The sequence below is a fragment of the Piliocolobus tephrosceles genome, chromosome 10, assembly GCF_002776525.5.
Source record: "Piliocolobus tephrosceles isolate RC106 chromosome 10, ASM277652v3, whole genome shotgun sequence".
Lineage (NCBI taxonomy): Eukaryota > Metazoa > Chordata > Mammalia > Primates > Cercopithecidae > Piliocolobus > Piliocolobus tephrosceles.
Genome location: NC_045443.1, coordinates 53710685 through 53725255, shown reverse-complemented (window position 1 = coordinate 53725255; position 14571 = coordinate 53710685). Strand labels below are relative to the sequence as shown.

The following is a 14571-nucleotide window of genomic DNA, read 5'->3' as shown; positions in this document are numbered from 1 at the left end:
GCAAAGACAGCCTACGCACTTTCAACAGGAACTCCGCCCCTTTCTTAAACGTAGTTCCTCTGATTACCCTCTCCAATTGACGTCGCTATGATCCAATTAGGTTTCGAGGCTCAGAGTGTCGCCCTCTAACCTCACACTGTCCAATAAAAAAAGGAGTTTCAGATTAGCATCAGTTTTGACCAATGGATGAGAAGATGAGCGTGTATTAACCTGTAGAAGCAGCACTGAGAATGATGAGCAGCCAATTTACCCAATGGACCTGCCTACAGCAGCGTATGCCTCGCCCCAACTGCAGGAGAGCAGGCGGCGGGGGTTGCTGCAGCAATCAGTCTCCACCCGGACTCCGCCATGTTGGGTCTTGTGGGTCGTGTGGCCACTGCTTCGGCCTCCGGGGCCTTGCGGGGACTCACTCCTTCAGCGTCGCTACCCTCAGCTCAGCTCTTACTGCGGGCCGCTCCGACGGGGGTCCATCCTGGTAAGTGCTTTTCTCTAGGAGCTAAAGTTCCATTTTGCCGCCCCATGACCTTGAGCCGGGGAACGATGGTAGCTCGGGCCTAAGGGATCCGTGGTGCTAAAAGTATGCCTGGAGCCGCATTTTGCTCTCTAATGGCGGGAGAACAAGAATGGGACACCCATAGAAGGTTTCTTTGACCCAGCTCTGTCCCGTTCTGTATAAAGTTCTTTGTGTGACGGAGAAGGTGCGGGCAGGTGCGTTGGCCTTCCCGTTGAATAGGGATACTGAAGTCTCGAAAAATGGGTTATTGTGCATGCGGATGGGAAGGCTGTGCAGGCGCTTTATCGATCGCTGCGCGGCCTTCCCTCTTGGACACGCCTTCCGTACAAGCGGAAAGAGGCCTGACTTCGGCTGTTTTCCTCTTATTGTGTAAGTCTTGGCTTCCGATAAGCTTTTACTGTACTGACCCCAGCTCCTTCCAATATCTTTTGTCTGTTAGTCAGGGACTATGCGGCGCAAACATCTCCTTCGCCAAAAGCAGGCGCCGCCACCGGGCGCATCGTGGCGGTCATTGGCGCAGTGGTGGACGTCCAGTTTGATGAGGGACTACCACCAATTTTAAATGCCCTGGAAGTGCAAGGCAGGGAGACCAGACTGGTTTTGGAGGTGGCCCAGCATTTGGGTAAGTAGAATTTGTTAGGAATAGTAAAGACCTTGTGTAGTCCAAGTATCCCAAAAACCAAGCTGTCTCCCTCTGTGATGATTTTATCAAAATGACTTTCGTTCTTCTGAGTTTGCTGAAGCCGCATTTAGGTACTGAGAAGGAGTCTTGGTCGACTTAGGTCTTGATACCAATTTTTACTTATGTATAACCCTGCAATGCCTGTATCTAACAGGTGAGAGCACAGTAAGGACTATTGCTATGGATGGTACGGAAGGCTTGGTTAGAGGCCAGAAAGTACTGGATTCTGGTGCACCAATCAAAATTCCTGTTGGTCCTGAGACTTTGGGCAGAATCATGAATGTTATTGGAGAACCTATTGATGAAAGAGGTCCCATCAAAACCAAACAGTAAGTTGCTCTTAATGCATCTGTGCACAAAGAAACTTCTGTTATTTGCAGTTTTACACATTAAGGTGACACCTTCTCATAAAGCAGAATTTGTCTTCTGATACCTTCGATTATTAAAATCACACAGTGCACTAAGAAATTAGGATGCAGAATTTCTCATTGACAAAAACCTACTACTTGAGGTTTTTTTTTTTTCCTTGAGAAGGAGTTTTGCTCTCGACTCACTGCAACCTCCACCTCCTGGGTTCAAGCGATTCTTCTGCCTCAGCCCCCTGAATAGCTGGGATTACAGGTGCATGCCACCATGCCTGGCTAATTTTTGTATTTTTAGTACAGATGGGGTTTCACCATGTTGGCCAGGCTGATCTCGAACTCCTGATTTCAGGTGATCCACCCACCTCGGCCCCCCAAAGTGCTGGGATAACAGACATGACCCACTGCGCCCGGCTAGTTGAGTATTTTTAAGACTTGGTTTCACTGCTTAGGTTTAGGAGTCTCCAAAACTTGTAGGTTTTTGTATTTGCTATTGCTATGTGAGGGAATGCTGTTAAGGCTCAGTAAAATGAAAAATTTATGACAGTTAATGTAAGGGAACGGGATTATTGTTTCCTAAGATAATGATTTTCTTTATTGCAGAAAGTTGGGTTAGATCCTGGATGACAGTTGATCTAATTTATACAACAAAGGGGGGATAAGACTGTGGTTCCTTAAGTAAAGGGATGGATTTGAGAGTTGGTAGGGAAGGATATATAAGATTATCATTTGCTTTCAACAAGGTGAATATATACCAGTCCTCTCTTCTACTTTTACAGATTTGCTGCCATTCATGCTGAGGCTCCAGAGTTCATGGAAATGAGTGTTGAGCAGGAAATTCTGGTGACTGGTATCAAGGTTGTGGATCTGCTAGCTCCCTATGCCAAGGGTGGCAAAATTGGTATGTTATTAAGGGATACATATTTTCCAAACCTAATATGGGAGGAAAAGCTCATACACTATTACGAATGGATATTGACATCTATTCCTCACTGATGAGTACATTCTTTCATTCTTCTGAGTTTGCTGAAGCCATATGCAGTTTCTGAGAAGGAATAGGATGGAAGGAAGCAATTCCTTTTTTGGAAGTTTGCTTATTTAGGAAAGCAGAACTCTTAAGTATTCTTTCTTTTCAACCTCTTATAGGGCTTTTTGGTGGTGCCGGAGTTGGCAAAACTGTACTGATCATGGAGTTAATCAACAATGTCGCCAAAGCCCATGGTGGTTACTCTGTGTTTGCTGGTGTTGGTGAGAGGACCCGTGAAGGCAATGATTTATACCATGAAATGATTGAATCTGGTGTTATCAACTTAAAAGATGCCACCTCTAAGGTCAGCATTGAGCTGAGTGACGTCCACATGGTAGTTGTGCCAGGAAACTATTGCCAACTGAAGCCATGTTCTATATTTTCTATTTAATGGTTTTTTCCTTTTTAAAATAATTCTAATATTTTCATTTTAGTGTCCCAGGACCTACAAAGGAAACCTGTTAGTGTTTTCCCCCCAACTTCCAATACACTAATGGACATTTTCTATTCTCTTTGATACTGACATTAAATAACATTTTCAGGTTTTCTTTTTGGTAGACAGTCCCATCATTTGAAAGCTAATTTTGGGAGGGGTGAATTGGACATGGTACATATGTTTCAGCTAAGCCTATTTTGTACTTTTCACTTAATTTGAATAGGTTTTTATTTCCTTTCTACTATAGTTTTGCCTTAGTAATATAAGAAGCTGTCTTTTTTGTTTTGAACTGCATCTCTAATAGGGAAAAGAAACTTGCACACAAAAATGTTGACACCTTCTGAGAAAGGATCTGTGGTCATTTCTCTGATTTAGGAACCTTCCGTATGTGGCTTCTCTACTCCTTTGTCAGGTTTTACGATTATGTATGATTACTGCAGGTAGCGCTGGTATATGGTCAAATGAATGAACCACCTGGTGCTCGTGCCCGGGTAGCTCTTACTGGACTGACTGTGGCCGAATACTTCAGAGACCAAGAAGGTCAAGATGTACTGCTATTTATTGATAATATCTTTCGCTTCACCCAGGCTGGTTCAGAGGTAAGAGGGAAGCTTGAGAGGACCTGGTTCATTTGGCCTTTCTTTGGAGCTATTCAGATGAGGCTAAGGATGTAGACACCTAAGACCTTTTTTTCTTTTAGGTGTCTGCATTATTGGGCAGAATCCCTTCTGCTGTGGGCTATCAGCCTACCCTCGCCACTGACATGGGTACTATGCAGGAAAGAATTACCACTACCAAGAAGGGATCTATCACCTCTGTACAGGTAAGAAACATTACATAGATGAAGATGTGATTTGTAGAAAGGCGGGGTGCAGTGGTGCATCTCAGCTACTAAGGAGGCTGAGGCGGGAAGATTGCTTGAGCCCGAGAGATCAGCCTGGGGAACAAAGCGAGACCCTATCTAAAAAAAACAAAAATGTATGTAGAGAGATGTATAAAACTTATTGGGCCAGGCGCAGTGGCTCACGCCTGTAATCCCAACATTTTGTGAGGCCGAGGTGGGCAGATCATGAGGTCAGGAGTTAGAGACCAGCCTGGGCAACATGGTGAAACCCTGTCTTTACTAAAGATACAAAAAATTAGCCGGGCATGGTGGCGGACGCCTGTAATCCCAGCTACTCAGAGGTTGAGGCAGGAGAATCGCTTGAACCCCGGAGGCAGAGGTTGCAGTGAGCCAAGATCACGCCATTGCACTCCAGCCTGGGCAACAAGGCGAGACTCCGTCTCAAATAAGTAAATAAATAACTTAGTTATTTACATCTCAAAAAGGTCTGTTAACTGGGATTCATGAGCTCCCTGGAATAATGTGTAAAAGTCTGTGTGTGTGCATGTTAAAGACCCTAAAAGGTTAAGAACTACCCAAAATAGTTGAAGGTAGGCCAGGCGGGGTGGCTCAAGCCTGTAATCTTACCACTTTGGGAGACCGAGGCAGGCGAATCACTTGAGGTTAGGAGTTCGAAACCAGCTTGGCCAACATAGTGAAACCCCGTCTCTGCTAAAACTACAAAAAATTAGCCAGGCGTAGTGGCGTGTGCTAGTAATCCCAGCTAGTCGGGGGGCTGAGGCAGGAGAATCGTTTGAATCCGGGAGGTTGCAATGAGCCAAGATTGGGGCACTGCACTCCAGCTTGGGCGACAGAGTAAGACTCTGTCTCAAAAAAAAAAAAAAAAAAAAAAACGTAAATGAAGGTATACATTTAAATGTAAATCACAAAGCAATGGTTTCTAGTGTAAGGGGAGTCCAGAGCTATATGGGAACTCAGCATTAAATATTTACTGTATTAGGGCCGGGTGCAGTGGCTCACGCCTATAATTCTAGCACTTTGGGAGCCCAAGGTAGGTGGATCATGAGGTCAGGAGATCGAGACCATCCTGACTAGCACAGTGAAACCCCATCTCTACTAAAAATACAAAAGATTAGCTGGGCGTGGTGGCACTTGCCTGTAGTTCCAGCTTCTCGGGAGGCTGAGGCAGGAGAATTGTTTGAACTTGGGAGGTGGAGGTTGCAGGAGGTTGTGGTGAGCTGAGGTTGCACCACTGCACTCCAGCCTGGGTGACAGAGCGATATTCCATCAAAAAAAAAAAAATTTACTGCATTAATGTAGTATACATTTTCAAATATATATAGATGGGATATATAGTAAAATTACATAAATATTATGTATAGTAAAAATGTGGCTAAACTGTAGGAACTTTTTATAATTCAATTTAATGAACTATTGTGCAAGAAGTTTTTTGTTCTTGTTTTTAATTCTTTTTTGTTTTTTTTTTGAGATGGAGTTTCACTCTCATTGCCCAGGCTGGAGTGCAGTGGGCACGATCTTGGCTCACTGCAACCTCCACCTCCCGGATTCAAGTGATTCCTTTGTCTCAGCCTCCTGAGTAGCAGGGATCATAGGCACCCAACACCAGGCCCAGTTAATTTTTGTATTTTTAGTAGAGACGGGGTTTCACCATGTTAGTCAGGCTGATCTTGAACTCCTGACCTCAGGTGATCTGCCCGACTCAGCCTCCCAAAGTGTTGGGATTACAGGCGTGAGCCACTGCGCCTGGCTTTTTGAGACAGTCTGTCGCCTAGGCTAGAGTGCAGATTGCAGCACGATCTTGGCTCACTGTAACTTCCACCTCCTAGGTTCAAGCGATTCACCTGCCTCAGCATCCTGTGTAGTTGGGATTACAGGCATGCGCCACCACGCCTGGCTAATTTTTTTTTGACGGAGTCTCGCTCTGTCACCCAGGCTGGAGTGTAGTGGCCGGATCCTGGCTCACTGCAAGCTCCGCCTCCCGGGTTCACGCCATTCTCCTGCCTCAGCCTCCCAAGTAGCTGGGACTACAGGTGCCCGCCACCTCGCCCGGCTAGTTTTGTAGTAGAGACGGGGTTTCACCATGTTAGCCAGGATGGTCTCGATCTCCTGACCTTGTGATCCGCCCGTCTCGGCCTCCCAAAGTGCTGGGATTACAGGCTTGAGCCACCACACCCGGCCTGTATTTTTTTTTTTTTTTTAGTAGAGACGGGGTTTTACCATGTTGGTCAGGCTGGTCTCGAACTGACCTCGTGATCTGTCTGCCTTGGTCTCCCAAAGTGCTGGTTTTACAGGCGTAAGCCACCATGCCCCACCCCCAGCCTCTTGTTTTTAATTCTAAAAGTGTGTATTATTAAAACAGAGTTAAAATACAAGATGAAGAACAAAAAGAATGATATTAAAAATTCTTCCATCATGGCTGAGAGACCAGATAATCTGTCAGCTTATTCAGCAGGTATTGGGGTGGTAAGAAGGGTCTTTGGAGTGCTAAATGGAGTGAGATGGTAAAGATACGTCAGAAAGGAGGATGGCTTAAGTAAAATTACTTTGGTTCCCTGGGCGTGGTGGCTGACATCTATAATCCCAGCACTTTGGGAGGCCAAGGCAGGTGGATCATGAGGTCAGGAGTTCAAGACTAGCATGGCCAAGATGGTGAAACCCCATCTCTACTAAAAGTACAAAAAAATTAGCCGGATGTGGTGGCGGGCACCTGTAGTCCCAGCCACTCGGGAAGCTGAGGCAGAGAATTGCTTGAATCCGGGAGGCAGAGGTTGCAGTGAGCCGAGATTGCATCACTGCACTCCAGCCTAGGCGACAGAGCGAGACCCTGTCTCAAAAAAAAAGATACTTTTGGCCGGGCGTGGTGGCTCAAGCCTGTAATCCCAGCACTTTGGGAGGCCGAGACGGGCGGATCACGAGGTCAGGAGATCGAGACCATCCTGGCTAACACGGTGAAACCCTGTCTCTACTAAAAATACAAAAAACTAGCCGGGCGAGGTGGTGGACGCCTGTAGTCCCAGCTGCTCCGGAGGCTGGGGCAGGAGAATGGCGTAAACCCGGGAGGTGGAGCTTGCAGTGAGCTGAGATCCGGCCACTGCACTCCAGCCTGGGTGACAGAGCAAGACTCCGTCTCAAAAAAAAAAAAAAAAAAAAAAGAAAAGATACTTTTAAAACAAAAAAAAATTTACTTTGGTTCCTGCTGTGCTTCATGGGATCTCATTTTAGGCTATTTATGTGCCTGCTGATGACTTGACTGATCCTGCTCCTGCTACTACGTTTGCCCATTTGGATGCTACCACTGTACTGTCACGTGCCATTGCTGAACTGGGCATCTATCCAGCTGTGGATCCTCTAGACTCCACCTCTCGCATCATGGATCCCAACATTGTTGGCAGTGAGCATTACGATGTTGCCCGTGGGGTGCAAAAAATCCTGCAGGTGAGTATATTACTATGTGGGATCGCTGTCCGGAAAGTTAAAAAGAGGGGTTGTGGGGACTGTATGAGGACTAGATCTTTCTTAGTGATTTGTGTGATTTGTTTTGGAGCAAGGAAAGTTGAGGCTAGCAATTGCTAGTGAGAGCTAATGAGGTCTCTTGAGTTTCCAGGTACTTAACGCTGTGGCATGCAATATTTTTCTTTTTTTATTTGAGATGGAGTCTCTGTCGCTGAAGCTGGAGTGCAGTGGCGCCATCTTGGCTCACTGCAACCTCCGCCTCCCAGGTTCAAGCGATTCTCCTGCCTCAGCCTCCTGAGTACCTGGGATTACAGGCGCGCGCCACCATGCCCAGCTAATTTTTCTTTTTTTTTTTTTGAGGCGGAGTCTCGCTCTGTCACCCGGACTGGGGTGCAGTGGCCGGATCTCAGCTCACTGCAAGCTCTGCCTCCTGGGTTTACGCCATTCTCCTGCCTCAGCCTCCCAAGCAGCTGGGACTACAGGCGCCCGCCACCTCGCCCGGCTAGTTTTTTTTGTATTTTTAATAGAGACGGGGTTTCACCGTGTTAGCCAGGATGGTCTCGATCTCCTGACCTCGTGATCCGCCCGTCTCGGCCTCCCAAAGTGCTGGGATTACAGGCTTGAGCCACCGCGCCCGGCCTAATTTTTCTATTTTTAGTAGAGACGGTTTCACCAGTTGGTCAGGCTGGTCTTGAACTCTTGACCTTGTGATCTGCCCACCTCAGCCTCTCAAAGTACTGGGATTACAGGCATGAGCCACCACACCCGTTGGAATGCAGTATTTTTCTAACGGCACCAAACTAGGACTATGGAGAACAAGAAAGACACTAATCTTTCTTGGCTGAGGTTCCTCATACCACCACCACCCTCTCTGCCCCCTAGCATGTAACTTTCCCTTTGTTAGCTTGTCCAAATTAAAGGAATGAGAGTACTTAACTCAGGCTTCTTTTTTCTCATAGGACTACAAATCCCTCCAGGATATCATTGCCATCCTGGGTATGGATGAACTTTCTGAGGAAGACAAGTTGACCGTGTCCCGTGCACGGAAAATACAGCGTTTTTTGTCTCAGCCATTCCAGGTTGCTGAGGTCTTCACAGGTCATATGGGGAAGCTGGTACCCCTGAAGGAGACCATCAAAGGATTCCAGCAGATTTTGGCAGGTGAGATTTTGAGTACCAAGCTGAACATAAGATCACAGAAAAGCCAAAATCTTGAATGTTTACTGTGCTGTGGTCCCATTCCAATAACCATCAAGCAATATATAATATACTATGCCTAATTATGTTTTTAATTTAAAAAACAAACTTTCCCATTAATTTTGTTTGAAAATACATGACTGGACGCGGTGGCTCACACCTATAATCCCAGCACTTTGGGAGGCCAAGCCAGGCGGATCATGAGGTCGGGAGATTGAGACCATCCTGGCTAACGGTGAAATCCCGTATCTACCAAAAATACAAAAAAATTAGCCGGGCGTGGAGGCCAGCACCTGTAGGGGAGGCTGAGGCAGGAGAATGGCGTGAACCCGGGAGGCAGAGCTTGCAGTGCGCTGAGATTGCGCCACTGCACTCCAGCCTGGGGGACAGAGAAAGACTCTGTCTCAAAAAGAAAATACTCTACATTTAATTTGAGTGTGGTTTGTTACTTGATTCTTTAGCTCCCTTTTATTTTATACGTATTTTTTGAGACTGAGTCTCTGTCGCCTAGGTTGGAGTACATTGGTGCAATCTTGACTGACTGCAACCTCCACCTCCCAGGTTCAGGTGATGCTCCAGCCTCAACCATCCAAGTAGCTGGGATTACAGGCACATGCCACCATGCATAATTTTTGTATTTTTAGTAGCCATGGGGTTTCACCATGTTGGCCATACTTGTCTCAAACTCCTGACCTTAGGTGATCCGCCCCCCTTGGCCTCCCAAAGTGCTGGGATTACAGGTGTGAGCCACCATGCCTGACCCATGTGTTCTTAATTCTTACTGTATCATGTCTTGTGAATTTGATTTGTGAGGGAAATTTAAGCTTTCTTTTTTTTTTTTTTTTTTTTTTGAGACGGAGTCTTGCTCTGTCGCCCGGGCTGGAGTGCAGTGGCCGGATCACAGCTCACTGCAAGCTCCGCCTCCCGGGTTTACGCCATTCTCCTGCCTCAGCCTCCGGAGTAGCTGGGACTACAGGCGCCCGCCACCTCGCCCGGCTAGTTTTTGTATTTTTAGTAGAGACGGGGTTTCACCGTGTAGACCAGGATGGTCTCGATCTCCTGACCTCGTGATCCGCCCGTCTCGGCCTCCCAAAGTGCTGGGATTACAGGCTTGAGCCACCGCGCCCGGCCGGAAATTTAAGCTTTCTAAGATGACATTAAGTCATCACATTCTAACTGATGGCCTCAAGTGGTAAGGAATGTTACACGATGCAGAAAATTGATATCCCTCCACTTCTTACTTTTTTTTCCCCCCGTCATACAGGTGAATATGACCATCTCCCAGAACAGGCCTTCTATATGGTGGGACCCATTGAAGAAGCTGTGGCAAAAGCTGATAAGCTGGCTGAAGAGCATGCGTCGTGAGGGGTCCTTGTCCTCTGTACTCTCCCTCTCCTTGCCCCTAACCCAAAAAGCTTCATTTATCTGTGTTGGCTGCACAAGAGCCTTGATTGAAGCTATATTCTGTCTGAACGGTATTTAAGGTTTCCAATAAAATGTACACCCCTCAGAATTTGTCTGATTCTCTTGGTTCTCACAACATAGTCAACACTCAAGGGTTATGTATTTAGTTTTACTTTGAGAGACACGGTGTCTGGCTGTATTGCCAAGACTGGTCTCCGACTCCTGGGCTTGAGATCTCCTACCTCAGTCTCCTGAGTAGCTGGGGCTACAGGTGTATGCAGTCTCACATCACCAGCACTATTTTCAACAATTAGATTTTTAGAGTGGCTATAAGAAGCAGGTTCAGCTTGAAGTGGGCCATGTATGTTTGAAATCGGTCCTTAAAACTAGCCATTCTCTTTTGTTGATGGGCAATCGTACTTCTCGTGGGGTTTCCCTTAGGTAGTGTGATCTTAGTAGGGCCTCAGTTTGGGGCCTTTAGTTCAATACAAATTGATGTGTTTTTTGGCCTCTATTCCATGTGGCACATCCCTACTTGGTTAAAAATAGGCCTTTTTTGAAGGGCATATTGGGAAAAACTCGTTTTAGAAGTAACCGATTTCCAGGGGTTAATCTGAGTTTAATGAATTTTCAAGAAATAGTGATGAATACTGATCTTTGTTAAAATTGAATCGAAATGGTTCTCTACATCTTGGTTAGGCCTTCATGTCTTCAGAAAGTGTACTGAAATACTTGCTGACATTTTGGGCAAGCCTAAATAAAAGTTGCTTGTGATTCCTTGAGGCTATGCAGAGGCATATGAGGCCTAGTTCACCCTCTGAAGATCCCTTATGAAAGTCCAGAAAAGAGAATCTCAAGGGAATAGCAATTTTCAGGGTTGCTGGCTTGGGCTTCTAAACTAATGAAGTTAGGTTATTTTCCTTTCATTTTAGCCTACTGAGAGGTGCAGGGGTAGAAGGTATATTTCACCATTTCAATTTAAAAGAAGCTTGCAAGGTCAGATTGGGTTCCCCTTGTGTTCTTTTCCGGGACCAGACTCATCCTACTGCCCTCTCGCGGTAGCACTGGAGACTCTGCAAGAACTCTGATCCCATTTTCAAATCCATGAAGGCCATTTGCTGGGATGTGGCTCTCAGTTAAGGACTGTTTACAGACCAGCTGGGGCTTTTGTCCTGGGGAGGAGCCTGCATCTATAAGCTCCACCCGCTGAGGCCATCAAGTTAGGTAGAAGCTGGGCGGGGACAAGCTGAGCTCCCAATTCAGAGGCCCCTGGGGGCTGAAGGTTGGGGAGGGCTTTTTGGCGCGGCGCCAGGGGTGGAGTAGGGGCCTCTAAGCTTCCTTCCATCTGCCTATGACGTCCTTGGCAGCAGCCTCTCCCGCAGTCTCTCCTGTGTCATGATCTGGACAGAAGGTGGAGCCCCTGAGCTGCTTGTGCTGGCAGTTTGCTCCCAGAAAAGCTTGGATTTGGGGAAATGCTGAGTTATGGGGGTGGGGACACTTCCTCTAGGTCCTGACTCTGGAGTGGTAGAAAAAGCCCTAGCGTACAGGTCAGCCCTTTCTGCTTTGTTTTCTCACGTCAACCGATACAGACCTGGGAACTGAAATCCTAAAGGTCTTTTGCATCCCTCCACCCCTTCCCCCAACACGTTCACGTCCTTCAGCGTTTATCGAGAACCTTCTCCCTCTCAGTAGCTGCAACTATTTATTTCCTTCCCCCTTTGCCCGCCTCTTCTACCACGCCACTGGAGTGTCAACACAGCTCTAACCTTCCTCCATATTTCTCCTGGTCTGCCCTGTCCTCGCCTCCTCCCTCTCTCCACCCAGAGAAGGCCCCGCCCTTCCCTCCTCCCTCCCCACCCAGTCTGTCACACAGGGACATCACCCTACAGCAGTTCAGGCTGTGTGGTTCGCAGGAAGCATACACTGGCTTTTTGATTGTTGCTAGTTCCCAGCTCACAGTTTGGGAGGATCCAACACCAGCCTTCACGTGAAGTCGGGGCCCAAGGACAGTGAGGAGCTGGGTGGTCCCAACCTCGAGCCCCGCCAGCCTGACATGGGTGAGTATGGGGACCAGCCCCGGGGAAGGCCTGAGGGATGCCTACTCCCTCCCTGGCTGACTCAGCAGGGGTGGGGCCTAGCCTTTGCTCATTTTGGGGATGAAGGAGAGGAAACAGGACTCTGGGGGACGGGGGGCACAGGGCTCAGCTGGCGAGGCTGCCGACCACGGGATCCTGAGTATGGGCAAGCCCCAGCTCTAAGGAAGAGCCCCAGACGCACCTTAGGCCAGGGCTTTCCCAACCCCCTCCCCGCCGCCCCGTGAAGGATTGCCCCTGCTCCTCCCCATTTAAGCTGCTGAGATTCAGGGAAATTTTGACAGTACTCACTGCTAGCCCCTACAAAAGTAAAGCCCGCTTTTGGCAGTGCTGGAAGGTCTTTAAAGTGCCTCCCCTCCCTCTCATTTTTCTAAGGCCTTTTAAGTCTGCCTTCTCTCCTCCCCCACCTTGACCCACCTTCAGGTGGGGGCTGCACTGAGCAGCTGCTTCCTGTTGCCCCAGGGACAGAAGCAAGGTTGGTGGTGGTTGGGGGAAAACTGAACCAAAGTCGATTCTCGTGGTCCCACATCAGCCTCACTAGGGCTGCTATTGATGGCCCCCACACTACAGTTACTGAGGGCACTGAGTGGGAGGAAGGATTGAGGTTGAGAGGATAGGAGGTTTTTGCCCTCGTAGCTTCCTGATTCCAAATGCTCCACAGCTGTAGGGATGGGGCCCTGAGGAGCTGAAACACGGGGAACCTGTTCACCTAGTAGGGCGCTGCGCGTGACCCCCCGCAGGTTCGGCCTTGAGTTCCCTCTCCTGTACCCCTAGGCCTCCTAGGAGCCCATGTAGCTCTCGCTGCCTTCCCCGGCCACCTTTGTGAGGCGGTCTTTGCCGGTGCCCTGGGAGCGCGGGCAGAGCTCTCCAGAGTCCTTCCTTTCGGACCTACCACCATCCCCCACTTCACCGCAGAAGTTTGTCTCTTTCTGGGATCTGTTCTCTTCCTCCCATCTGGGATCCTTCCTGGTTCTGGCCCCTAGGAGACGCCACCCGCTTCCCTCTCCCCCAGTGGATCCTTCGCGACTGCTCTCCTGAGCGGTTGTCCTCACCTCGGTAGCTCCTGCCCCTTTAAGCACCACCTCCTCCCCTCCGCCGCCGCCAGCCCAGGGCTGGGGGAGGAGGCGCCGCCGCCGCCCGGCTCGGCCACCTGCGCCGCTGCCGCCGCCGCCGCCCGCGGCCCGGCCCTGCTCCAGGTGAGGTCCGGCACCCACCTCCAGCTCCGGAGTCCCCTGGCGGGCCGTTCCTGCGGTATCCTTCCCCGGGATCCCTGCTGCCCCGGGATTCGGGATCTGACTCTCCCCCTCAGGGAGCTGCCCTTCCTCTCTGCTCTGAACTATCTACTCGCCCATTTTCCCCCTGTCCTTTGCGACCGGAATCCGGAGGCTTCTCACGCCTCTCCGCCATCCTTTCCCGAGTACCCTTCCTATTCTGGGCCCAGGATCTCCCCCTCCCCCGCGCCTTCCTCGCCAGAAAAATCTCCCGCGGTCTGGGTTTCGCCTCCTCCCCTCTGGAACTAGCGCTTTCCCACGCCTTCCTAACCCCAATGGGAGGGGGGATACCCACCCTAACTCCTCTCCTTCCCCGTAGTAAGGGGGGCGGGGGAGCAACATCGACAACACTATCTGCCTCTGCTCCGCTCAGCCCTTTAAGTTCAGCTAAGCCTCATCTAAACCTTTTCTGTAGTCCTCACCCCACCCTACATCTCCTGGAGCTTGGGGTCCAACCTCAGCACCGCCTACTGAGCCCAGGTGGGAAGGGCTCTCCTCTTGGGCCTAGGGTTGGTCGGTGCAGCCTAGGAAGGCCCCTCCCCCAGAACCTGGGAGCTGGGGGCTAGGGCGCTGCCGGAATCTTGTGCTTCAGGGCCTCAGGGACGGTTGGGAGAGAGTGGGTGGGGAGCTGGGGCTAAATCTCTAAGGGAGTTGGGGCGATGAGGAAGGCAAGAGAAGTCCAGTCTTCTCTGTTCAGATGCAAAGGAAGCCCCCCGGCTCCCTAGAAAATAGGGGCTTTCTCTAACTTACAGGACCACCATAGAGAATCCCATTGGGAAGTTTGGAAACAAGACTGTGTGAATCTGAGGAGCCACCTGTCGACTTAAAGGGGAGAAGGGGGCCGGGGTGGGGTGGTGCTCGCCTGTAATCCCAGTACTTTGGTAGGCCTAAGGCGGGCAGATCACTTGAGGTCAGGAGTTCTAAACCAGACTGGGCAACATGGCAAAACCCCGTCTCTACAAAATATACAAAAATTAGCTGGTCGTGGTGGCGTGTGCCTGTAATCCCAGCTACTCGGGAGGTTGAGGCACAAGAATCGCTTGAACCTGGCAGGTGTAGGTTGCAGCAAGCTGAAATCACGACACTGCACTCCAGCCTGGGTGACAAAGCAAGACTGTCTCAAAAAAAAAAAAAAAAAATGGGGAAAGAAGGGGAGGGATATGGTCCTTGTGATGTGTTAGGAGAATTTAGCCTTTCCAGAATGCAGAGAGGGTGAAGACTTTTTTTTTTTTTTTGAGACGGAGTCTTGCTCTGTCGCCCAGGCTGG

At 49.2% G+C, this 14571-nt stretch overlaps 2 protein-coding genes and 2 non-coding genes across 9 annotated transcripts in view; all 4 read left to right on the top strand.

The window, feature by feature from the left end:
* The first annotated feature begins 238 nt into the window (after nt 1-238).
* Nucleotides 239-10049, top strand: ATP5F1B (ATP synthase F1 subunit beta). Its single transcript, XM_023210751.1, has 10 exons — nt 239-475; nt 954-1136; nt 1351-1525; nt 2338-2459; nt 2705-2889; nt 3462-3620; nt 3722-3844; nt 7109-7321; nt 8299-8500; nt 9801-10049. Exons 1-10 carry the CDS (start codon nt 349-351, stop codon nt 9899-9901), a joined length of 1590 nt encoding a protein of 529 aa, XP_023066519.1. The 5' UTR covers nt 239-348; the 3' UTR covers nt 9902-10049.
* On the top strand, nt 1206-1279 carry LOC111542110. Its single transcript, XR_002731452.1, has one exon. It is a non-coding gene; the product is annotated as a small nucleolar RNA SNORD59 (small nucleolar RNA).
* LOC111542111 lies at nt 2546-2612 on the top strand. Its single transcript, XR_002731453.1, has one exon. It is a non-coding gene; the product is annotated as a small nucleolar RNA SNORD59 (small nucleolar RNA).
* A 1743-nt stretch (nt 10050-11792) lies between the features above and the next one.
* Nucleotides 11793-14571, top strand: part of BAZ2A (bromodomain adjacent to zinc finger domain 2A) — a 41415-nt gene continuing 38636 nt past the window's right edge. For all 6 annotated transcript variants that reach the window (XM_023210753.2, XM_023210754.2, XM_023210758.2 and 3 more), the window contains exon 1: nt 11793-11997. In XM_023210753.2, coding sequence (XP_023066521.1) covers nt 11994-11997 — 4 coding nt within the window. In that variant the 5' untranslated portion in view covers nt 11793-11993. The remainder of the gene's footprint in view (nt 11998-14571) is intronic.